Source organism: Lycium barbarum, chromosome 11 (assembly GCF_019175385.1).
Source record: "Lycium barbarum isolate Lr01 chromosome 11, ASM1917538v2, whole genome shotgun sequence".
Taxonomy (NCBI): Eukaryota; Viridiplantae; Streptophyta; class Magnoliopsida; order Solanales; family Solanaceae; genus Lycium; species Lycium barbarum.
The window spans coordinates 75,973,375-75,997,354 of NC_083347.1; the positions used below are offsets into that span (position 1 = coordinate 75,973,375).

Here is a 23,980-nt window from a genome sequence, read left to right on the forward strand (position 1 = left end):
TGGCTATTTCGGGTTCGGTGTTTTGAACGTGGACACCAAACACCGAACCAAACTAGTTCGGTTCGGTTCTTTCGGTTTTTTGAAGTTTGGTTCGGTTCGGTTCGGTTTCAATTTTTTCAATTCAGTGTTTTCAATTCAGGCTTTCAGCACCACAGTTTCAGCAGCTGCAGCGCAGCTGAAACTGTGGCAGCAGCAGCACAGTTACTCAGCTGTCTCAGCAGTCAGCATTCATTTTTTAACAAAATGCAGTCATTTCAGTGCAAGAACAACACCAAACTTACTCAAGTTTCAGCCAACATAACACACCAGCAGAACGATCAGAAAGGCTCAGCAGCTATCAAAACAACAACCTTGTCTAGTGTAGTATTTGTTTAAACACAGAAGCCTTGATCAGGTATAGTAACCTGTTCATTTTTATGCAATGACTTAAGCCAACAGAGCCTAGCTGCAGCTCAATCACACACACGCGTGAGAGTCTGCATGGCATCTGTCTGTTCTTTGAACCAAAGCTGCAACTCAATCACACAAAGTGTGAGAGTCAGCTTCCATCATGGCATAGGAATGCTCTTTAAAGAAGGCAGCAAACTGATGATCAGCAACACATTCAAAATGAACCAGATTATCCTAGGAAAACAGCAACCACAAACAACATCTATGTATAGCCTTGGGATGTGGTTACAAATGCCAGAATCAGTCATGCCTCAAGATGCAGTAGCATCAGCAGTTATGTATAGCAAAGAACACCTTTTCTCCTGGTGCAGCCAAGCATGAAGTCACAAATTGGCTCAAAATGCCACAAAGATGGCTCAGAACATAGCTAATATCTTCTTTCTTCATAAATTCACTTATTAGCTGTTTCCAGTTAAATCCAACCCATTCCAAGAGCATTAGAGACAAATTAGAATATGGAAAAACTACAAACTACATTACCGAAGACTGCAAACCAGCAATTTGTTTATGCAGTAACAACTGGTGTTTATGCAAAAAACAAAAAACAGCTGGTGTTTATGCAAAAAAAAAAACAAAAAAAAAAACCACCTATGATAGAGGCTGGTTGTGTCAAAGGGTGTGCAGGCCTGGAGGTTGGACTAATAGAGGACTGGTTGTGTTGCAGGGATTTTTGTAATAGGTAGGGGAGTTAGAATAGGGCAGCAACAGCAGGTTCTACTAATGCTGGCCTCTATCAGACAAGCATTAGAGGAGCAGCCTGGTGCTGGCACTTTGTAGCCTTGGTTGTTGCTGTTGGTACACAAGGTGTTTGCCACAAGGTGTGCATAAAGGCAGCATTTTGTTGCTGCTGGTGTAAAAAAAAAAAATTAACGAAACACAGGAAAAACTGCTCCCTCTTTTAATAAACCAACACATTAAACGATCGGAAAGGACAAGAAGAAGGAACGTTACTTCTAAAATCAGCAACTTGAAATTGTAACAGAACTTTAGTAGCAGCGAAATACAAAATTCTGCTAGAAAATAAGATTTAGAGGAACTATCCAACAACTTATATGGATCAAGACACAAAATAATTTTCAAAAGTAAGAAAGAAGAATTGTCAAGAGCAAGTACCTGTAGAATTCTAGTCATGAAAGCAGCCATTTGGTCTTGGATCATCTTGTCAAATTCTCCTCTCATGTGTGCACGCTCCTCTTCCAATGTTTTTTGCAAATCTTCTTCCATCTCTCTTTTTAAGTCGATAGCCATCTGTTCATTTTCTTCTTGCAACTTTCGGTTCAGTTCTTCTTGGAACTTCCGGTCCATATCAGCTTGCATCTCTTGACGCATAATTTCCATCGCAGAAGACACGCTAGCTTCTATGTTTTCCTGCTGCATTTGAGTCTTTCTGGGAGGCTTCTTTCCATATCCAAAACCACGAACATAGCCTGATCTCTGACCAAGAATGGATGAATACATCTCTTCTCTAGTCATGGGATGCTCAACCTCTTCAGATTGTTGTTCAACAACAAGTTGCTGAAGCTGGCCCTACATTTATGCATAATCATTTACACCAAGACATAATAAACATATGAAAGTAGCAAGTAATATGATGGAAAGATAATAAGGCAGTGATTTTAGGGAGTTACATGAATTTGTTGGGATTTTGAATCCAACCACACCCGTTCTCCGTTAACATTCTTATGTGTATGTTGGATCTCCCACACTTTATCTGGTGTGTCCTTTTCTCCAGAAACCGGATCTCTCTACAATATAGTTTTATAGGGAAAATTTATAAGCAGATAAATATATAAATAACAAAGCATTATATGTTATAATAGGGGAACAATAGTATTTTCACCGTAGATTCTTCTACTTCTGCAAAAGACCTTGTACCACAAGCATGCTTAGTTATTTGCTTTGCCCTATTTCTTTTGTTTCTCTCACTGACAACCTGCAATAAGTCAAGAGTTCAGGATAACTTTATTCAAAGAGTAAACACACTTTGTATTTACTAACTTCCAAAATACTAGTTATTAAGTTACCTTGAATTCCTCACTTCCAAAATACTTTACTAGGTATTTCCAGTCCTCCAACTGAACATCCTCGGGTCGATGAGACAATCTTTCTTCATCAGTAGAATAACGGAGGTAATCAGTGTGCAATCGAGCTTTCCATGCTCTAAAAAGCCTTTGCATACTACTTATCACAAAGCCTTGCAACTTATGCTCTCGCAACCCGCCACAAACTTCAAATTTGTTCTGAACATATTGTAACATTATATTTGATATAATAATCATATGAATAAATCATGAATCTAAAGGAAATATAATATTGACAGTAATTTGTTACCTTGACCTGTAACCACATTGCTTCTCCGTATTTCAAAACAATCTTTTGCCATTTTCCCTCTCGGAACGACATATAGGTCCTCATGATCAAACCAGAGTAATTAACAATATCTCTAGCCCCGGAACCCACAGCTCTATCAATGTCATCTGGAATCATTATTGTGATTTTTCCTCCATACTTAGTTTTTATATCTACTGTTTTAGATTTATATTTTCCCCTTCCTCTCTTTTTATTGATGCGAGAAACTGCAAAGCAAAAAAAAATATATCATCACTACTGATTTTAATATATATCAGCTACAAAGAGTCTTAACTAACAAAGAGAGTGAATTTATCCGGCAGCTCTGGGGGGAATATAAGATTTTCTACAATGCAGATTTTAAATCATATGACATTACAGGGAGACATTCAGGTTCTGAAGTATGGTTCGACTGGTTCAAGCGTAGCAGACATTTAATGAGAAAAGTTACTATTAGCATTAGTGTCATGAAATGGTTGGTGGTTGCCTTCAATACGGCATTAGAAGAAAAGAGAAAGATAGTAAAGAGATGGCATACGAAGGAAGAACCTTGACACTCGAAGTTAGACTTAGCACATATTTAGTTAATAACCGATTTTAACGAGACACTCGAAGAGGAAGGACTTCTACTAATCCCAGATCAAAACCAATCCCCGGCCTTGAAATTCCTAATAGACCTGCAGGACAACGACCTAAAACTGCTCCTCAACCTGAACCAAATAATATTCATAATCATGGAGGACTTGGTCATATGGGAGGATTGGGAGGATTGTTTCCCACAGCAACTGCAAGATTCGGTTACTCAGCTTCCAGTTTCATGGATTTCCTGGTCCGACAGCGTATCCTACCACATCAAATTACCCATTTGGATATACTCCTGCATATCACGGGCCACATGTTCGTAATGCTCAAGACACAGCCCAAGTACAAGCAGATAGCAATCTCAAGTTTATGTTCTTACTTGTTGGTTTTCTTGTGCTCATTTATTTGTTGGGCTAAAGAATGGATTCAGTCTTGGCCTGATGCTAATGTGGCTGTCAGATTTTGTGCATGTGTATATGTCAACTCTGCACTCACTTTGAAGTTTCTTCTTACTTTGGTGATCTGTAGATGCTGGTACTTTGTTAATTTAATGTAACCAGTTTATTTTTCTGTGAAATATGTACATTTTGAATACTTAATTTGGTTCTAGCTCGTTTCTGCATTCCCTTTGGGTAAGAAAACCAAATAACACATGCTCTTGATGGCTTGTAATGCTTTTCAGTTATGTGTTATTGGATCCAAGAAATGAGGACAGAAAAATAAAGGTTCACGACAAGATATTCCGAATTCAAACGAAAGGTAAAAGGTTGACAGTTAAGAATCCAAAGAATGCTCTGCTGGTCTCAGAGAAACCTTATAAAAAACACAAACCATGAAAATTTACCAAGTCATTCTCAAAATAAACGGTTTCTTTAATCTTAGCGAGATTTTTCTCTCCAAGCAAACCAAGTTCTTAGGCAAAGATTGTAACATTATCAATTTAAGAAACAAATCAAACAAAAATGAACAACCCCACCTTAGAGCGACCAAATTTACGTCTACATTCATATCCAAGAATCACCATGAAAAAAGAATCCCATAGAGCAACAAAACAATTCAAGATCAGAAAATTTAACGGATAATTCTGAGAAGAAATAAGCATTTGAAAAGGATCAGGAAAATAAGTCTACCCCATAATAATTGTTATGTGATGATGAATGTCTTTGTTCATGGGAAAATATAAAACCCTGAGAGAAACCACGCATGTATGTATGTGTCTTAAACCCCCAGTTCTTTATACAGTTACTGGCTCTAACGGTTAAAGCCCGTAGATGCACTTGCCATTAATCAAAGGTCATTCTCCAAGCCCCCTCTACCCTAAAGGAGGATTTACAGTAGGTCATTCTTCTTTTACGAGGGACTATAATAGAGAACTAACCTGCAGCATTTTCAGCCTCTGGAGAGGGGCATGCATTTTCTTCTAGATTCCTTGATGATTGTGTCTCTGGAGATGTTCTTTGGAGAGGGTTACATGATATTTGTCCGGACTGTAGAGTTCCTTGACTTGGGTTACTTGATTGTCCTATCTCCAAAGGTACCTCGTTAATCCCTATTGATTGTATTTGTGGTTGAGACGTCGTTCCAGAATTTCCACGTCCTCGAAAATTTCCACGTCCACAGCCTGCCCCGCCTCTCCCGCTTTTACCTCGTCCAGTTCCTCTCATTTCCTGCAACATCAGATTAAAAAAGGATAAGTATCACAATCAGAAATTAAAGATGATAAAATATATATTTATATGTTGGAGAAAATATCAATTCATTAAGCAAAATATTAAATCAATCATTTAAAAAAATGTGAGACATTTTGCTCACAACTGTACCTTTATTGATGAAAATGTTAACAGTAAACCACTAGTTTTACTTAAACACTGATTCTATCTATAAAGAGAACTAATAAGAACAAAAATACAAAGAACTTCTATAAAAGTAAAGCTAAAAACATCTTGGTTTTTAGTTTCATGTCAGCCTAATAAGAACAAAAATACAGAGAACTTCTCAAAACAAGATGTAGTCATCTATATCATCAGTTTTTGCTTCTTTATCTTCAAGAGGATGTATCACTATCCTCTCCATCATTATCATCAAGTAACTCTTCTTCGTCTTCTTCATTCTCGGATACATCTATATCATTGTCATTAATGAAATCATCTTCCTCATTTCCTTGGTCATTGGTACGCAAAACAGTTTGTGGTTCAATATCATCCCTATGTAAAGACACCCTAATCACAGTTTGTTGGTCATTGGTACGCAAAATATTACATTCAACTTCCTCTTGTTGATAAACTTCTTCGTTAAGTAATGCTTCATCTTCAACTTCAGGAATATTGAAAAGGTTGCGAGGATTTGTCTTTACAACAACAAGCCAATCTTTATTGACCATGTCATTCAAGTAAAAGACTTGCTCGGACTGAGACGCCAACACAAATGGCTCATTTGTATTCAAGGCACAATGAGTATTCACACTTGTAAAACCATATTTGTCAATTTTATATCCTCTTCCTAGGCGAGCCACATCCCACCAATGACACTTGAATAGGTAAACTTTCTTGTTCCCCACATAAGACAACTCATAAATGTCCTCTAATACACCATAATACTCCTTATTAGGGTCTGAATCATCTCCTCTAACAAGAACTCCACTGTTTTGTGTTTTTCTCACAAGCTCTTTTGTTTGAAATCTAAATCCATTCACCATAAATGTTGAATATCGATGAACCAATGGGTCAGGACTGACAGCTAAGCTTATGAGATCATCATTTGCTCATCCTTGTGCAGATAACACAAATATCTACAGAAACAAACAACACTATTATGACTAATATAACACCTTGGGATAATTACACTAATAGTAAAAGTGTCATTTAAGTAAACACCTACACGTGCACGAAACCAATCAAGAAACTCATTGTTATGCATCCTATGAGCTCTCATTGATCCTTAACTTTCAATCTCTCCCGTGTATTCCCTACATTTTGTGTTAATGAAGATTAATTGAATTGTCTCAATCTGAAATTATCTTGGAATAAATAAGAGACTTACTCCAAGAATTGCGACACCTCTTCACAATTTTGAAGCATACATGCATGCTTGGTTGAACTCATCATGAGGTAGCTTCTTGCTATCTGTAGCAGCACCTTTTGGTTGCCCACTGTTTTTAAAGATGGACATCTCACCATTTGACCTAGATCCATCGTCATTTCTAGTTGGTTTATTGAACTTGGTTGAGATATTCTTTAAATATCGTGAGCAAAACGTGAGGCTTTCCTCTGCCAAATAACCTTCTGCAATTGAACCTTCTGGACGACCTAGGTTGCGTACATATGACTTAAGTGTTCGCAAATACCTATATATAGATTTCTAATTAATATAATTGTAGAATATGATATTCTAAATATGTGGCATTTATATTATAGAAAGACACGTTACCTCTCAATAGGGTACATATCCCGATATTGAACTGGTCCACCAAGCTTTACCTCTCTTGCCAAGTGAATTGTCAAATGAATCATGACATCAAAGAACGCCGAAAGAAAAACCATTTGAAGTTTGCACAATATGATAGGAATTTCAGCCTCTAGGATATCAAGATCTTCAATTGTCAAGCACTTAGAGTATAGATTCTTGAAAAATTTGGCTAAGGCTATAATTGGTTCACAGACTTCCTTAGGCAACAAACCACGTATAGCTACTGGAAAAATGTATTGTAATAATACATGATGATCATGACACTTCAATCCATGTATCTTTTTCTCAAGTATGTTAACACACCTTGAAATGTTTGATGAAAAGGCATCTGGAACCTTCAAATTAGCTAAGAAATCACATACCTTCAACTTCTCTTGTAGGGACAATGCATAGCATGCCGCCGGTAACAAAATATTGTCCCCATCCTCAATTGGATGCAATCCTTGCCTGATTCCAAGGTCCACCAAATCATATCTACTTTTCAACGTGTCCTTTGTCTTTCCAACCATATTCATCACAGTTGATAAAATATTATCGGACACATTTCTTTCTATATGCATCACATCAAGGTTATGTCGCAACATAAGATTCTTCCAATAAGGCAATTGAAAAAAGATACTCTTCTTCCTCCAATTGTAAGCATTGTTAGAAACATTACGCTTTCGCTTTTGCACTTTACCATAAGTCACATTGCCCAAATCTTGTAATTGCATAAGTGTTTCATCACCTGTTAAAGGGCTAGGTGCAGCCCCCATTTCCACTTTCCCATCAAATAACACCCTGTTTCTACGCCATGGATGGTTTATGGGAAGGAAGCGACGATGACCCATATAACATAACTTATTACGTAAGGAAACTGGTTGTGTGACTTTATGGCAACAAGGGCATGCAAGCTTGCCTTTGGTTGACCATCCTGAAAGGTTCCCATATGCAGGAAAGTCATTAATCGTCCACAGGAGAGCCACACGCATAAGAAAATTAGATTTTGAGTGTGCATCATAAGTCTCCACCCCGTCCCATAGTTCTTTCAACTCTTCAATCATTGGTTGTAAGTATACATCAATATCATTGCCTGGACACTTAGGGCCAGGAATAAGAAGTGTCATCATGAAATATGGATTTTTCATGCAATCCCATGGTGGCAAATTATATGTAACTAGTACGACAGGCCAAATACTATGATTGGAACTCATATTCCCATAAGGTTGGAACCCATCACTTGCTAAACCTAATCTAACATTTCTTAACTCAGTTGAAAAAGTAGGATGACGCTCATTGAAAGATTTCCATTCTATTGAGTCGGATGGATGCCGCAAGACACCATCATCAATATTTTCTTCCTTGTGCCACCTCATCTTCTTTTCCGTCTCTTTTGCCAGGTATAATCGTTGAAGCCTTGGTTTGATTGGAAAATGTCGCAATACTTTATGAGCTACTTTCTTGCCTTTGTGTCCTTCTGACTTCCATCTAGACTTACCACACTTCGGACATGATTGGGCATTGACATAATCGTGCCAATATAAAATACAATCATTCTGACATGCATCTATTTTGGTGTACCCCAAGCCTAGGTCACGAAGAACTTTCTTCGCTTCATAAAAAGATTTGGGTACAAATGACCCCTCAGGAAGAACTTCTTTAAAGAAGCTCAACAACTCATCCATTGATTTGTTGCTCCAATGGTTAAGACACTTCAAGTGAAGTAATTTAACAACAAAAGACAACTTTGAGACTTTTGTGCAACCAGGATAAAGTTCTGTCTGAGCATTTTCTAACAATTTGTAAAACTTTGTTGCATGCATATTTGGCTCTTCATTGCCCTCAGAAGAATTAGTATTATCCTCCACATTCATATATCCGTAAGCATCGTGAATCATTTCAGTAATATTATCCTCTTCAATGCTATCATCTTCGACTTCATCATCAACTCTAACTAACACTTCTCCATGCAAGTCCCACACTTTATAAGAATCCCAGAAGCCCTTGTTCAACAAGTCTCCTCTTACATTAATCCTTAGCTTGAACACGGTGTTCATACACCCTTTACAAGGACATCGAATAATAGTGCTCACCCCGGGTTGACTGAATGCCCAATTAAGAAAGCTTTCTACTCCATCTCTATACCTTTGGTCAACTCTATTCCTAATATTCAACCAACTTTTATCCATTTCCTATTTTTCAACAAAAAAAGGAATAAATTAATTAATTAGATTTTTCATAATGATAAACAGTGGAAAATTCTAAGAAGAGGCCTATGCAAAGGCGTCAGCATGAATAAGTCAATATAAACTTCATATTTAAAAAATTAATATATTCATAACTAAAACATACTCTACTTTATATGAGAGGTGCATTCCAATTATCAGAAGAATAATTGTGATTAATATAATTTACGAGGAATATGATCAATAAATCATGCAGTAGACAATATACAGCAACCACTAGTATAACTCCAAGTGCAGCTAATGTTTTCTTTAAAGGACAACAACATGTACCAAACATGGTGGCCATTTAAACCACAGGTATGGCAAGCCTATCGAATGTAGTATCTATTCTTTTTACAGAACAAAACCAGCAGGCAGCTAATTCCCCCTTAAAGTGTAGCATTTGTTTTTATCAAAGTAGCAATAGTTCATAGCAAACAACAAAGAGCCACAGTTCATAGTAGACTAGCTGAACCTTTCAAAAATGCACAAGTTATTATGCTCAAATGGAAATTAAAATGCAGCAAGAATCTCCAGGTTCAGCAGTTGACAACAGTAGCAGCAAGGCAAAAGCTATGCAAGTGATAATCTTATCCCAAACAAGTGTCAACAATAGAGTTTGGAAGCATATATGCAGGCTATGGGGAGAGTTCTCAGAAAATCATCACTTTTTGGCAGGCAATGGTCAGCGAATCAGGTTCTGGAAGGACAAATAGCTGGGAAACTCAACATTAAGACATGACTATCCTGCTATTTTTCAGATTACTTGTCATCCTGACTCTACCATCACTCAAAACAAGATTGGGCACATCTGGAACATCACACTGAGGGGAATCTTCAAGACTGGGAGGTTGAAGATCTAGTCAGGCTTCTAGCCACATTGAACGACATCCTACTAAATGAGCATATCACAGACAAGTTCAAATGGGGAGGTGCAAGTGATGGCAGATACACTGTGAGGAAAGGATATAAAATGATTATGGAACAAAATGGAATTACTGATTTCTGGCCTTGGAAACTAATCTGGAAAACCAAACTGCCCCCCAGGGTCATCTGTTTTAGCTGGACTGCTCTTTATGAGGCATGCTTGACCCTGGACAACCTTATGAAAAAGGGAATTCATATGGCTAATAGATGTTACATGTGTCACGGGAAGGCAGAAACCAATAACCATCTGTTTCTGTATTGTAGATTTACATTATATTTTTAGAACATGTTCTGTTCACTTTTTGGAATAAGTTGGGTTATGCCTCGCACCATCAAGAATGCTATCGAGTGCTGGAGCAGCTGGAGGGTTGATAACACCATCAAGAACATTTGGAGAATGATACCTGCTGCAATTTTTTGGAGCATATGGAAGGAGAGGAATAGAAGATGCTTTGATGGATTATCAACCCCAACACCAACCTTGAAAGCAAACTGTCTTTTGTATTTATTTAGTTGGGCAAATGTCTCCCCTGTAGATTCACATGAAAACTTTTTGGACTTTGTTAGCTCACTGTATTTAAGATAGTTGTTTTGACTGTAGAAAGCTAACAAGGTGATTTTTGCTTTTGAAGCTACTAGGTAGCTCTAACTTTACCTATAATTTGCATCTTCTTGATGCCTGATGCTAATGATAACAATTATTTCATCAAAAAAAAAGTGTCAACAATAGAGGACTTGCCCAGCTTGCTTGTAACAAAAAATATGGCAGCAGTTAGAATCTCAGAGTGCAGCACCTGTTTAATAACAGTTTCAGGATCCTAGGTGCAACCATCTAATTGCAGCAGTTCAGAGCAACATGACAGTAGGCAGGGTGATGGAAAAAGTTTTTGAGTAAGAAAGACAATGCAGAACTACTTTGATCAGGACTTGGATATCATCACAAGTAAACACACAAAGAGACAGTTTCTTAGAGAAAAAACAAACTTTCAAACGAGATACATGTTTTATCTTTTCAAGCCTCATGCCAACAGTATCTACCAGTATTCAAAGTGAAATTATGCAAACACAGTTGGTCTTCTACAACTAGGAGGGCTTTTAAATTTGTTCACTAAATGCAAAAGGAAAATGCTTATACCAAATCTTATTACCTCCAAGGAAATGACCAAATCAGATTCGCTTAGATCTCACTAAAAAGTGTTCTTTAGGACATGCTAAATTCTATCTCTAAAAACCAAAACCGTTGTTTCGAGCTTGTTTAATGTACAAGAAGAATCGGAAATCAATACTTAGTTTTTGAACAAAATCACGGCATTACTTCAGCGTATACAACATTTAATAAACTGTCAACCGCAAACTCATCTGATGCACCACAAATCGAGTTATAACGTCCATATTATCTAATAAGCTGTGAGAATGAGATTATTTGATCTTTCAGATCATGTAAAAGTATCAGTACATTGTTTAAACATCAGGGAGTCTCTTGACAAGGCAGTATCACATGAATACAGCCTTTTCGAAACTCAATACGATTTAATCAAAAACTAGTTTGCTGCATATGCAACTTCGGGATATTTGAAAATATAAATAAGGACATTAACTACTTTATCAACATTTAAAAATGAAGGGGAAATGCAACAATTCGTGTTTGCCTTCATATTTACTAACTTACACATACACACACAAAAAATCCAAAGAGTAGAGTATATTGGGCTGAAGTAAATAAAGCAGCAAAGAAAACTACCTTTACCAATCTCTCTTTTAAGAAAAAAAAAAGTACATGTTCTGCATATTAAATACTTCAATAAATTTCTTATAACTCAATACTTGAAAACCAATAGAATACATCTTCAAAGCTAAAAACCCAGATAAATTTAATCTAAAAGAAGCTCTTTTCTCTGCATAAATCACTACATTCAAAATACCCAATGTAATATGAACATCCAATCACAATAATAACATCAAAAGGCCTAGAATTTCAAAAAGAAACTTCCAGCTTACCCATTGAAAGAGATAACTCAAAAATGACTGTCAAGATCGAGAATCGACAAAATATGAAAAATAAAAATAGGGATAAACATGAATGGTACCTTCAAAACTTTGAACAACTTCAAACACTTGCAGCTTCAAACTTCTAACTTTGAACTTTCTTCCAATTTAGATAACTCGATTCCTATAGATTTTCGAATGGGTTAAAGAAATGGAGGTGAAATTTGCCAAAAATATGTACCATCGAAAAGGAATTTGAGCACGTACCTAATGGAGTCACAACTTTTACTTAGGGCTTTTGGGTCTCTAAAATATGGTCACATTTTGTGGTATTAGCATACAAATTTAAGAGATTTGAGCGAATTGAGTAGTGAAAATTTGAAGAATTTTCAACTGAGAAGGAGAAAAATGTTGTACAGATGGAGGAATAAACAAGAAAGACGACTGAGCTGCTACTTTCTAGTTTTATCTTTGTTTCTATTTTAAAATTAAATTAGACTATTTGCAGCGACCAGGTCGCCACAAAATATATTCAGGGACGACTATTTACGAGTCGCCACTAAAAATATGGAGGCAAAATTTTGATATTAGCGGGAATGAAAAATTATAGAATTAGTGACAACTATTAATGGCGACCTATTATAGCTCGCCACTAAATATTTAGCCTCTGCAGCAACATTATTTGTTGCCACTGAATATGTAACTATTGTGGCAGCTAATACTGTCGCCACTATATGTCGCCACAATAAATCTTGTTTCTTGTAGTGACTCGTCATATGAGGAACTTAGTACACTCGTAGCATATTAAGCATCGTGAGCTTACTAGCCCGGAAGATCAAATCATTTGAAGGAATCATAGTCTTATAGGAGATTTAGACGTTTGGCCAAAGAACCATGCCTTATGAAAGAAGGGTTAGCCTTACATACCTTTTCGTTGAACTATTCTACACTTGCACGTACTCCTTCGATGCTCACGTTTCTACCTTCATTAGAGTTATACTATCATTAGAAAATTGATAGCTTAGCATACATGACTAAAGCTAGAGAAAATCGAACAGCATCTCCTTTATTTACACGACATTCGTCCATATCGTAATTCGACTCCCAAACGTCAATAATACATTCACAATATCATAACAATGGCCATTAATCATTCACATTATCTAGATTTCTCCATTCGCTCCTAATTCGCCCATATTCATGGTCATGTTACCCGACTTCGTTCATTCATGTAAAATGCCCATTTTCATGATCTTAACATCATTTATAACACATTCGTATCACAACACAACAACAATCATGATTCAATTCAAACTATTTCTCAAAACGTCACTATTCATCATTCATGACCCATTTTCCTATACTCACCCAATGTCCAAGCATTTTAACTCTCAAATACCTTAAACAACACATAGATATCATGAATATTACCTTAGATATTGTAGGAACAAGCCTTGGTTGATAATACTCCACTTGAGCAAAAACCCTAGTTTATCTCCATTTGGATCTCTTGACTTTGAATGATCTCAATGGGTTTACTTACACTTGATTCACTTGATTTGTGTTGTTGATCCTTAATAATCCTTGAAAACTTGGGGAATAAATGTAGAGAGATATTTTAGAGAGAAGGGGTGTGAAGTGGAAGTGAAATGAAATAAACCTTGGTCCCTTATTTAATGATCCATTTTCAGCCCCGACCAATTATACGGACCAACATACGGTCCGTATAAAATCTACTGACCGTATGTTTTGGCCGTATGTTTGGTCCAGAGAGTTTGGCCAATCTGGGTTGATTATATGGTCCCAAACATACAGACCATATAAATTATACGGCCAGTATGTTTGGCCGTATAATCCCCAGTGATTCCGAAGTTCGTTGCGTCATCTCGTTTGGTCTCCAATCCTTATGGAACCTTCTTAACACTTGTTCAACACTTCAATACCACTCTAAGGGACGTCATCACTCTTCCCCAATACATGCTTAAAGCCTCGCTAACTCGTTACTCGTATTTCCTTTCCGATACTTATCCCATACTTTGCCTTCCCTTGGCAATCCTCTTCCCCCATCTCTAACATCTTTGAAATCTTATCTAGAGTCATCGAATGTCGTTTCTTACTCATAATTATATCGTATACTCATACTCCTCACTAGTCCGTTCACTTGCATACCGACGAAAGATTTTCCGAGGTGTAACAATGTCGCAACAGATTTCTCATCTGTTGCAACATATCAAACAACTGTTGGGAATAATCAAAGAGTTTCTTTGAGTAAATAGTTACAATAGCTGAGTAATCTGTTGCAACAAATTCCTGACCTTGTTGTTAAAAATCAAAAAACTGAGTAAATTATTGCAATAGCTGAGTAGTCTGTTGCAATAGATGGCTCAGCTGTTACAATAAATCAAACAGTTGTTAAAGCTTTTGCAACAAGTTACTAATATGTTGCAATAGATGGCTCAAATATTATAACAAGTTACTCATCTGTTACAACAGATGTCTCATCTGTTACAACAGATGTCTCATCTGTTGCAACAATGTATTTAGTTGTTGTAAATATTACTCTATTGATCACTAAATATCATTGATTTCCTTTGTTTATCACTAAATATGGGTGAATCAAGTAGTTCACATCAAATCACTCTAATGATCACTCGATTTAGTGCATAGTGACTTAGTTGAGCATTTGTCCTGACTCAAAATACCATCAAATTGATTAAGTATATATTGATCACTAAATATTATTGATTTTCTTTGTTTATCACTAAATATGAGTTAATCAAGTAGTTCACATCAAATCACTCTAATGAGCACTCAATTTAGTGCATAATGACTTAGTTGATCATTTGCCCTGACTCAAAATACCATCAAATTGATTAAGTATTTATTGATTACTAAATATCGTTGATTTACTTTGTTTATCACTAAATATGGGTGCATCAAGTAGTTCACATCAAATCACTCTAGTGATCACTCAAAATAGTGTATAGTGACTTAGTTGATCATCTGATTTTTACTCAAAACACCATCAAATTTATTAAGTATATATATTGATCACTAAATATCATTTATTTCCTTTGTTTATGACTATATATGGGTGAATCAAGCAGTTCACATCAAATCACTCTAATGATCACTCGATTTAGTGCATAATGACTTAGTTGATCATCTGTCCTGACTCAAAATACCATCAAATTGATTAAGTATATATATTGATCACTAAATATCATTGATTTCCTTAGTTCATCACTAAATATGATTGAATCAAGTAGTTCACATCAAATAACTCTATTGATTAGTCGATTTAGTGCATAGTGACTTAGTTGACATCTGTCATGGCTCAAAATACCATCAAATTGATTAAGTGTGTATATATATTGATCACTAAATATAATTAATTTCCTTTGTTTATCACTAAGTACCATTGATTCTAGTTGTTGATCACTAAATATGGGTGAATCATATCATAGCTGTTGCAACAATTGCAGTATCTGTTACAGCAATTGCAGTAGCTATTGCAGCAAGTAACAGAGCTATTGAACAAGACATATCACTTGTTAGATAAAACACAACAAGTTACCTAGTTTCTGCAACAAGTCATTCCACTTGTTGGAAAAACTCAAACAACCAACCTAGTTGTAGTAATAAGTCGTGTCAGTTATTGGACAAACCCCAACAAGTAACTTAGTTGCTGTAACAGATTTGTTAATTGCAACCAGTCCTGTCCACTTGTTGGATAAAGTCCAACAGATAAATGGTTGTTGCAATAAGTCCTCCTATTTGTTGTGATATGTTCAACAACTAACTAGTTGATGCAACAAATCCCATTACTTGTTGGGAAAACCCCAACATGTTACAGAGTTGTTGCAACAGATTTATTACTTGTTGGAAATTATTCAGTAATTTATTAACAACAGAATATACATTTGTGATTTGAACAAGATCAACATTCACTTAGGTGAGTTGTTGCAACTGATCAGTTAGTTGTTGGAGACATCTTCGGTTGTCTCTGTTTCATCCAACAACTGTAAAATATGTCCAAAAACTAATGTGGCTGTTGCAACAAGAAGTCTAACTGTTGCGACAAGTCAGTGAGTTGTTGGAAAGAGTACAAGTTGTCCAATAGCTCTCACAGTTGTTGCAACAAGTAGGCTAAATTATTTATACATATTTTAGCAGTTGTTGCAACAGATTAGTATATAAGTTGCAACAACTGCGTAAATTGTTGCAAAAACTACAATAGATGTTGCAATAAATTCAGAAGATCTTATACAACATATTTAGCACTTGTTGCAAAAACTATGACTGCTACTGTAAATTGTTCAAAAATCAGCAGCTATACCCAGATGAATAATTGAAATAAAATAGCATTGTTTTACTTACCAAATGAGCGGAAATTACCTATGAACTAATGCCCAGTGCTACACGAATGAAATCCGGTCTGAAAATTACGTAAATTGGGTGAGTTTTTTCTTGAGCAACTTTTTTCAAAATGAAAGAAGAAAGCAACAGCAGGAAAAGAGAAGGGGTGGGCGGGGTGGGGGAGAGGGGAGGGAGAGGCGGGGCTGATGGTTTTTCCCCCCACCAATTTTAGGTAATTAGGGTTTTATTAAATTGGGTCAAAGTGTAAAAAATAAAACTTGGGGGAAAGTTCGAAAATTAGTCAAAGCTCCTTAATCACTAATCCAAATTTTGTCGCCCCTACTCAATAAAAATAACTCGAGTTACTCCAACTTAAATTTGAAACTTTTTTGTCACCTATAATTAATTGTCCCAAGTTTCAACCAGTTGCAAGAGACACTCATGAGGTAATGTTGTCACACGGAGGTAATTCATTCTATGTTACATGGATCTTTAGAGTTGAGGTGACATACTCATCATAATCCCAAGCAAGTGAGACTCGGCCATGTGATTATATTGACTATGTTGCTTTATTTAGAGTTCACTCTTGAATTAAGATTAACACAAATAAAAGTTAAAATTATTAGAAGTTCCTTATATTTTTTATTGGCATATTAATTCTTATCGGACTAAAAGGCTCCTAAAAATATAGGACCAATAGCAAAAGTACTAACATTATCAAATATATTTTAGTTCGACATCGTCAATTTTTATCTTTCATATATCCTATTTTTGGCTAGATTTGCATGGACTCTACTAGATTGTAGGTCTTTTCAGACAACTTTCTTCCTTGTCATTTTTGATGATTCAAGAGATAACGCTCTATCCTATTAAGAGTCCACGATCTCCACAGTAGTAAAAAATAATACATGTGTAGGGTACCGAAATGTAATTGGTTAGGTCAACCCTATATTTACCCCATTATGCGTAGATTGTACCCCATCTAATTTTTCTCTTGAATATAACTGTTACACCTTGGAAAATTCCCTGTACATGTACTGTGAATAGGGAAACGAAGGTCATGACGCATACGGTATTTTGATGAGTAAGAAATAGTATTTGATGACCCTAAAACGAGAATTCAAAAGCATACGAGGTAAGGAAAGCGAATCACATAGTGTGTATCGGATAAGAATAACAAGCAACGATTCTGCGATGGCATAATGATGTCTCAGAGACAAGTAATAACGTCCCTTAGGTTGGTATTAAAGTGTTAAACAAGTGCCAAGAAGGTTCCATAAGGATCGGAGATCAAACGAGTCGACGAGAACGAAAACGGAACCACTGGGCATTATACGATCCAACCTACGGACCGTATAAATTGTACCAGCCGTATATGGGACCGTATAATTGGCCAAAGAGAGAACCAGCCACTGGACCAAATATACGGCCACACATACGGTTCGTATAAATAGTACGGACCGTATGTTGGTCCGTATATTGTTGGTCGGCCAGCTTTTAAATTCATATAAGGGACCATTTTTTTCATTCCATCTTATTTCATTTTCCATCTCTCCAACTCAAGAAAGCTCTAGAACCCTCCAAACACTTCAACCATAAGAATACCAAGGAAATCAATGATCAACAACATTAAATCCATGAAACAAAGTGTGTGAAACTCAAGTAAAGTTCATCCAAACTAAGAAATCCCAAAAGAGGTGAAGTAGGGCTTTGGTGCAAAAGGAAGGATTCCACTCTAGGCTTGTTCCACCACCATCCAAGGTAAGTTTCATGACTTTATCATGTTTTTTAAGGTGTTGGAAAGCTAAGATGCTTGAAATGTAGAAAGGCATGGAAAATGGGTCTTAAATGGGTGAATAGTGTCACAATTGAATGGTAGTTGAATGGAATCATGAATGTTGGTATGCTATGATTATGAAGATGTTTTAAATGATGTTTAGGACATGAAATGAGTATTATCTATGAGAAAACGCGATAACGAACTATAACCATAAATGTGAAGAAATTGGAGAGAAATGATGGAAATGATTGTTGATTACAATATTGTGAGTGTTGTTGTAAATGTTTGGGAGTTGAAATAGAACATGGGAAGAGTAGTAGAAACAAAGGAAATGTTGCCCAATTTTCCCTAGAAATAACGACACGTTTTTATAGTCGATTAACTAATGTTAATTCAAATTCTCTCGTGAAGGTAGCGACGTGATATCGAAGGAGAACAAGTGAACGATAGATTAGCTAAGCGACAAAGGTATGTGAGGCTAGTCCTTTCTTCTATTGCATGAATCCTATGACATGATTCTTCTTTCCTCTCCACGACTCTCCTATGTTTCTAAAAGCTAAGAGTCTAAGATCATGAATAGTTATACGAGATAAGAGCAATGTCATGAGTTCAGTAGTGATATGATGTCATTCCTTGCTTACACTCACCTCATACATTAATCCCTTCAAGGTGAGGCAGAATGTTTATAAATGTTCATAATGGGATCGAGGGTTCACGACCTTATGTCACCTCGATAAAGTATAGTTGTTCTAGAGTCTTTATGCATATACTATGATGAGCATGTTATGATGATATTACACCGTGCCTAGTCGGTCGGGCAGTCACCGCTAAGGCAGGCAGCTTATACACCATGGCCAGTTGGCATGGGCAACACCACTAATGGGCGGCATGAGATGATACCCCGGACGCGGGAGGCCTAGACACGGGCTAATGTTATTGATATCACACCGCACCTATATGATCGAGCAGTTTATTTGTACATATACATGTTATGCATACATGGGTTGATGATGAGTATAAAAGTAAGTCAGCATGCATTACTTCTCGCATGATTCACAGTCAGTTACAGATGCTCCATATTTGATGCCTCTCTTATTTCCTTGATACATGTTTTGTTGTTGTTTATGCCTCTCATACTCAGTACAACATTCGTACTGACGTCCGTTTTCTTTGGACGCTGTGTTCATGCCCACAGGTAGACAGGGAGGTGAGCTTGACCCAGATTCCTAGTAGCTGTCAGCTGATTGAGAGCACTCCATTGTTCGGAGGTGCTTATGATTATTCTTTTGGTACATATGCATATTTTGGGCACGACGGAGTCTTGTTCCGTCTATATGTACAGTATGTCAGTAGAGGCTCGTAGATGAGCAGTGTGGGTTAGATGGCCTCACAAGATTACTATGGTATATTTGTATATATTATTTTGCTAGCTTAACGGGGTATATGTATATAAAATCAATTGTGTTTTCAAATGAAAGATGATAGTCTTACGATCATGAGATTATGAATGATGAAGAAATGTAAAATAGTTATGACGAGTGAGGGAATGAGTGGTGCTCGGTGGTTAGCCCCGGGTACCCGTCGCAGCCCCTAGCTGGGTCGTGACAATAACATTGCTCTCTACTGATCACCACAACCATTCGATTATACACACATTTGTTCATCAATCAAGCAATTACATTAGTGTTCTAGGAGATCGTATAAGAATTCCTTTCTATTTTGTTATTCAGTTCTTCAATTATTATTAACTATCTCGCCTAACTTTTTAATCATTATTCATTTCTTGAAACGTTTTGATCAAAATTTACAAATAAATGGATTAATTTTGTTGGTAAAGACCCCTTGAAAGCAAATTCAAATGATTTGCTTATAAACAACATTTCAACAGATTGAATCACACTGCATGCAGTCAGAAATCCGTGATTTTTGAAAGCATTCAGACGGGATTGCACCTTCAGAAAATAGTGAAGTTCTAGTAGTATTTATGTATCATTCAATACTAAATATCTGTAAAGCAACAAAAATGAGTCCCTACAGACCATGTTGAACCTCTCTTTACTCACTTTAACAAAAACTGAAAAAACACATGTGATGACTCGATTGTTTTTAGTTTTAAAAATTACCATTGCTCGTACATCTTGAACCATGTTCGAAATGACCCTCTGGTGAGTGACGTGTGGACCATATTCAAAACCTTGTTTGGGCAGTCATATGCGGAAGACTATACGTACGATGACTTGAACAATTGATGATAATGATTGGACCTCTTTGGTTATCTCTAAGCAAAAACTCTCTTTGCAATATTTCACAAATACATACCACATGCACAAAATGAGGAGTCGAGTTCTTTATAATTATTTTAAAAAAAATGTTATTTATGCGGAATGCGTTCCAAACCCGGCTGAACTGTCTTATAATCTAACCAGAATTTACATACAAGGCCAAATAGTTATCCGAGCTACCAGAAGTCTCGAAACATGATTTGAACTTTTAAAACTAAAAGCAATCGGGCCATCACATGTATTTTTTGAATGTGTTAAGGTGCTAAAATTAAGAGAGGTTGCAACATAGTCCGTAGTGATTCATTTATGATATTTAGTGATGAAAAAAACATAAATAGTGCTGCTAAAATTTCATTATTTTTCTATGTAACGACTCGTTTGGTCGTTATTGCGTTATTATCATTTTTGCCCCCGTTGACTCATCCCCCAGCCTTGTTAGTTCTATTTTGATCCATGGGAATCGGTGGCACAGTTCCCTAGGCATCATTTTGGGTTTTGGAATGACTTTTAGAAAATTTGGTCTTAAAGCGAAAACCGCTCAACTCGAAGTTGACTTTTGGGTAAACGTGCTCGTAATCGAATTCCAACAGTTCCATTAGGTCTGGAGGGTGATTTATGACTTAGTGGTGTCATTGGTTTGGTTCCCGAAGGGTTCAGGTGTGATTGAATCATTGGTTGAGAAACTGGTTAAGTTAGAATTGGATTTGACCACGGTCAACATCGGGTCAAGATGATCCCGTGTCGATGTTTTGAAAGTTCCAATAAGTTTGCATGATGATTTTGGACATGTCCACAAAGTTTGGTTAGATTCCGATGAGTTTGGGATAAGTTTGGGTTGTGTGGTGATTGTTTTCGGTATCGACGTCGATTTGAGCATAAAGGGTACCATATTGAGCAAACGGCCTTTGATTCGTGTTTCGATTGAACCATTATATCCGTATTGTAATTTTGGAACCATAGCAACTGAAATCATCAAGTTTCGACAACATATGAGGGATTTATGGTCACTTTACTAAGAATTAGTTGCCAGGTTTTTCAGATTAATTACAAAATTGCCACTGAATTCGTATTTAAAAATCTACACTATTCCAAATATTGAAACCAACATATCTCCTTCATTATAAGGTCAAATGGGGTGATTCAAAATCCTAACTTGACTGGAATTTCACAAGGAATCCATTGGAGGCATCAAAGCGAGTTTAGGGATCATTTGGCACAAGAAACGAGGCAGAACAGCTGGGCGTTTTTGGCTATTAATGTTGTTGGAGTTTTTCTCATCTTGAAAGTTTGGGTTTGGGAGAATTTAAGGATGTTATTCAAGTTTCTTCCATGGGGTAAGGTCTAACCATAATCTAAGTATTTCCTTTGATTCATTCCATTGGTTTAAGCTTTAATCCATGATTTCTAAAGTAGGAAATTGGGGTTTTTCATGAAGAAGGTTTAATGGGTCTTTCTTGAGAAGTTCATAAAATTGGTTAGACTTCCTAAGTTGCTTTAAATGATGAAATTTATTGGCTTTATGCTAGATTATGATGTATCTAAGGTTGATAATCATATACCTTCCTTTATTAGTGTTGAATTCTTGAATTTAAAAGTTAGGGTTTATACCCAAAATTGGGGGGTTTGCTTGGATTTCGAAATTGGATGAATCCTTGAGTTAATATAGCAATTAGTTGATGGGTTTTGATCACCTAGTGTTTAATTGGATAATTTAACCCCTGAATTTCCCGTTTTGCCCTTGTGGGTCCCGTTTCCCCAAATTCTAGGGTTTGTTTTGACCTAATTTGAATGATAGCAATATAGGTATCGATCTTCATGATTTCTAATCTAGATTTCTAATATGAATAGAATTTCTTGATCTCGAGGCTCAAGGAAAGGAAAGGCTAAGGTGTGATTGTTGGTGATATTGATGTCCGGCCTTCCAGGTAGGTTATGGCTTACCCTTAGTGAGACTTCGTGTAGCAAAGCATATATTTAGATGATATTGTCGGAGACAGTATGTAAACCTTCGGGTATGAAGTTGAGTTGGATATTGTCTTAGGTTGGGCCCTGTTGTGTGATTGGGGTTAGCCACCCCGTTGTGTTGTGACTTGATTTTTCTATCGTTGTTGGCTTGATGCCACGTGTTGATAGTAGATATTGGGGACTGTTGTTCCATCGTGTTTGTGATATTGTAGTACCTTACTTGTTGATGTTGATACGAGGATATGGTTCTATATGACTTGTGTAGTCTTTCATGATATTGTTGGCGCACCCATGTTTGGTACTTGTGATATTGATTGACTATTGATGTTGAAACATACATTGCACGCATTCTCATCCTTCGTGATATACTGTTGATACTTGATGAAACACTGTGATGAGCTGGGCTCGGTTTGGATGACAGTGATGTGAGAGTCTGATATCCGATGTTTGTCCTGGAATCCTAGATTGAGTGAGCGCATGGACTCCGCAGGTCCCCCAGGGTGGTGCTGATGAAAATCCTCCATGGGCAAAGATCCGGAGTCTCGTCTGTCTGTTGGGTAAAGATCTGGGACGAGTAGCACTTAGACTTCACGAGTCACCTTGGGTTGTGCTACCAAGACGTGGAGGTATTTTGTCCGAAGTACATGTGTACACACCATTGCATGGCATTGCATTTGCATTCATACATTATTGCATTGCATTGCATCATGGCTTTTATTGTGATGATCTGGTGTTTTATTTGTGATGTTGGTTTCGGATTGGACATATTGAGACTTGGCACACTTGGGTTTAGATGCTTCCACCTAGGTGATGACGTGTACTTGGTTTTGTTTGTAGTTGACTTATACTTGTTGATTTATCTGCTTATCTTACTTTATTGTCTAAATTATGTTAGCTATACTTAGTCGGCCGATGATACCTACCAGTACTGTCGTTTTGTACTGACCTGCACTTGTTGCATTCTTTTATGAATGCAGAATTCCAGGTTGGATCTACTTCTATTTCTAGTGGCTGAAAGTCGCTCCGAGATTTGCTTAGAGTCTACAGGGTGAGCACGAGATCGTTCGCCGCCTTGAAGATTCTTCTTATCTATGTCTTATTTCCTATTCTGAGACATATTCGGACTTGATGTATTATTGATATTCCAGACTTGTAGATTTTAGTTAGATGCTCTTGTATGACCATAACAAATACTGGGGCGGATTTCATTTACTTCCGCATTTTCTTATTATATTATAATTGTGAGACTTTCGCTATTTTACTTCTTCCGCTATTTTCTATTATTTGTGAATGTTGAGTTAAGGGTTCACCTACCGAGGTGGGAAAGGTAGGTGACCGCACGACTTAGTGAAATTGGGTCGTGGCATTTGAAGGCACAATCAAGTCAGAATACTCTCTAAAATCAAGGATTTCTAACAGCATGTAACATGACTCAGTCTATTGAAAAAAACTCAATTGAAAACTTTTCAACAAAATCCCTCACAGAACTCCGACGACTTTCCGGCGAATCTCATAAACTACACCTGACAAGAACACAACTTCTTTCCTTGATCATTTGGCTTTTTACCCTTTAGTTTAATACATCTCGACACCCATCCTAGTGCATTCAAACACTTTATGACCTTATTACT

The 23,980-nt window shown here is 36.8% G+C and overlaps 2 protein-coding genes and 1 long non-coding RNA gene across 3 annotated transcripts; 1 reads left to right on the top strand and 2 right to left on the bottom strand.

Moving 5' to 3' along the window:
- Positions 1-516: 516 nt before the first annotated feature.
- Positions 517-5,396, bottom strand: LOC132619926 (uncharacterized). The gene is made up of 11 exons (XM_060334676.1): positions 5,367-5,396; positions 5,202-5,255; positions 4,760-5,048; positions 2,782-3,026; positions 2,475-2,690; positions 2,291-2,383; positions 2,079-2,195; positions 1,402-1,977; positions 1,190-1,297; positions 745-921; positions 517-624 (listed from the first exon to the last, which is right to left on the bottom strand). Exons 1-11 carry the CDS (start codon positions 5,394-5,396, stop codon positions 517-519), a joined length of 2,013 nt encoding a protein of 670 aa, XP_060190659.1.
- A 29-nt stretch (positions 5,397-5,425) lies between these two features.
- LOC132619927 (uncharacterized) lies at positions 5,426-9,014 on the bottom strand. The gene is made up of 3 exons (XM_060334677.1): positions 6,808-9,014; positions 6,461-6,724; positions 5,426-6,059 (listed from the first exon to the last, which is right to left on the bottom strand). The coding sequence occupies exons 1-3, from the start codon at positions 9,012-9,014 to the stop codon at positions 5,426-5,428; spliced, it is 3,105 nt and encodes a 1,034-aa protein (XP_060190660.1).
- Positions 9,015-21,520: 12,506 nt separating this feature from the next.
- On the top strand, positions 21,521-23,595 carry LOC132620433 (uncharacterized). The gene is made up of 3 exons (XR_009574899.1): positions 21,521-21,718; positions 22,233-22,309; positions 23,327-23,595. It is a non-coding gene; the product is annotated as an uncharacterized LOC132620433 (long non-coding RNA).
- The last annotated feature ends 385 nt before the right edge of the window (positions 23,596-23,980 follow it).

Coding starts and splice junctions, on each gene's coding strand:
- LOC132619926 (XM_060334676.1), bottom strand. CDS start 5,396: ATGACTACATCTTGTTTTGAGAAGTTCTCT. Junction 2,384..2,474: donor TTGGAAGTGAGGAATTCAAG/GTAACTTAATAA, acceptor GACTTATTGCAG/GTTGTCAGTGAGAGAAACAA. Junction 1,978..2,078: donor CAAAATCCCAACAAATTCAT/GTAACTCCCTAA, acceptor GCATAAATGTAG/GGCCAGCTTCAGCAACTTGT.
- LOC132619927 (XM_060334677.1), bottom strand. CDS start 9,014: ATGGATAAAAGTTGGTTGAATATTAGGAATAGAGTTGACCAAAGGTAT. Junction 6,725..6,807: donor GATATGTACCCTATTGAGAG/GTAACGTGTCTT, acceptor ATCTATATATAG/GTATTTGCGAACACTTAAGT. Junction 6,060..6,460: donor GAGTTCAACCAAGCATGCAT/GTATGCTTCAAA, acceptor GAATGGATTTAG/ATTTCAAACAAAAGAGCTTG.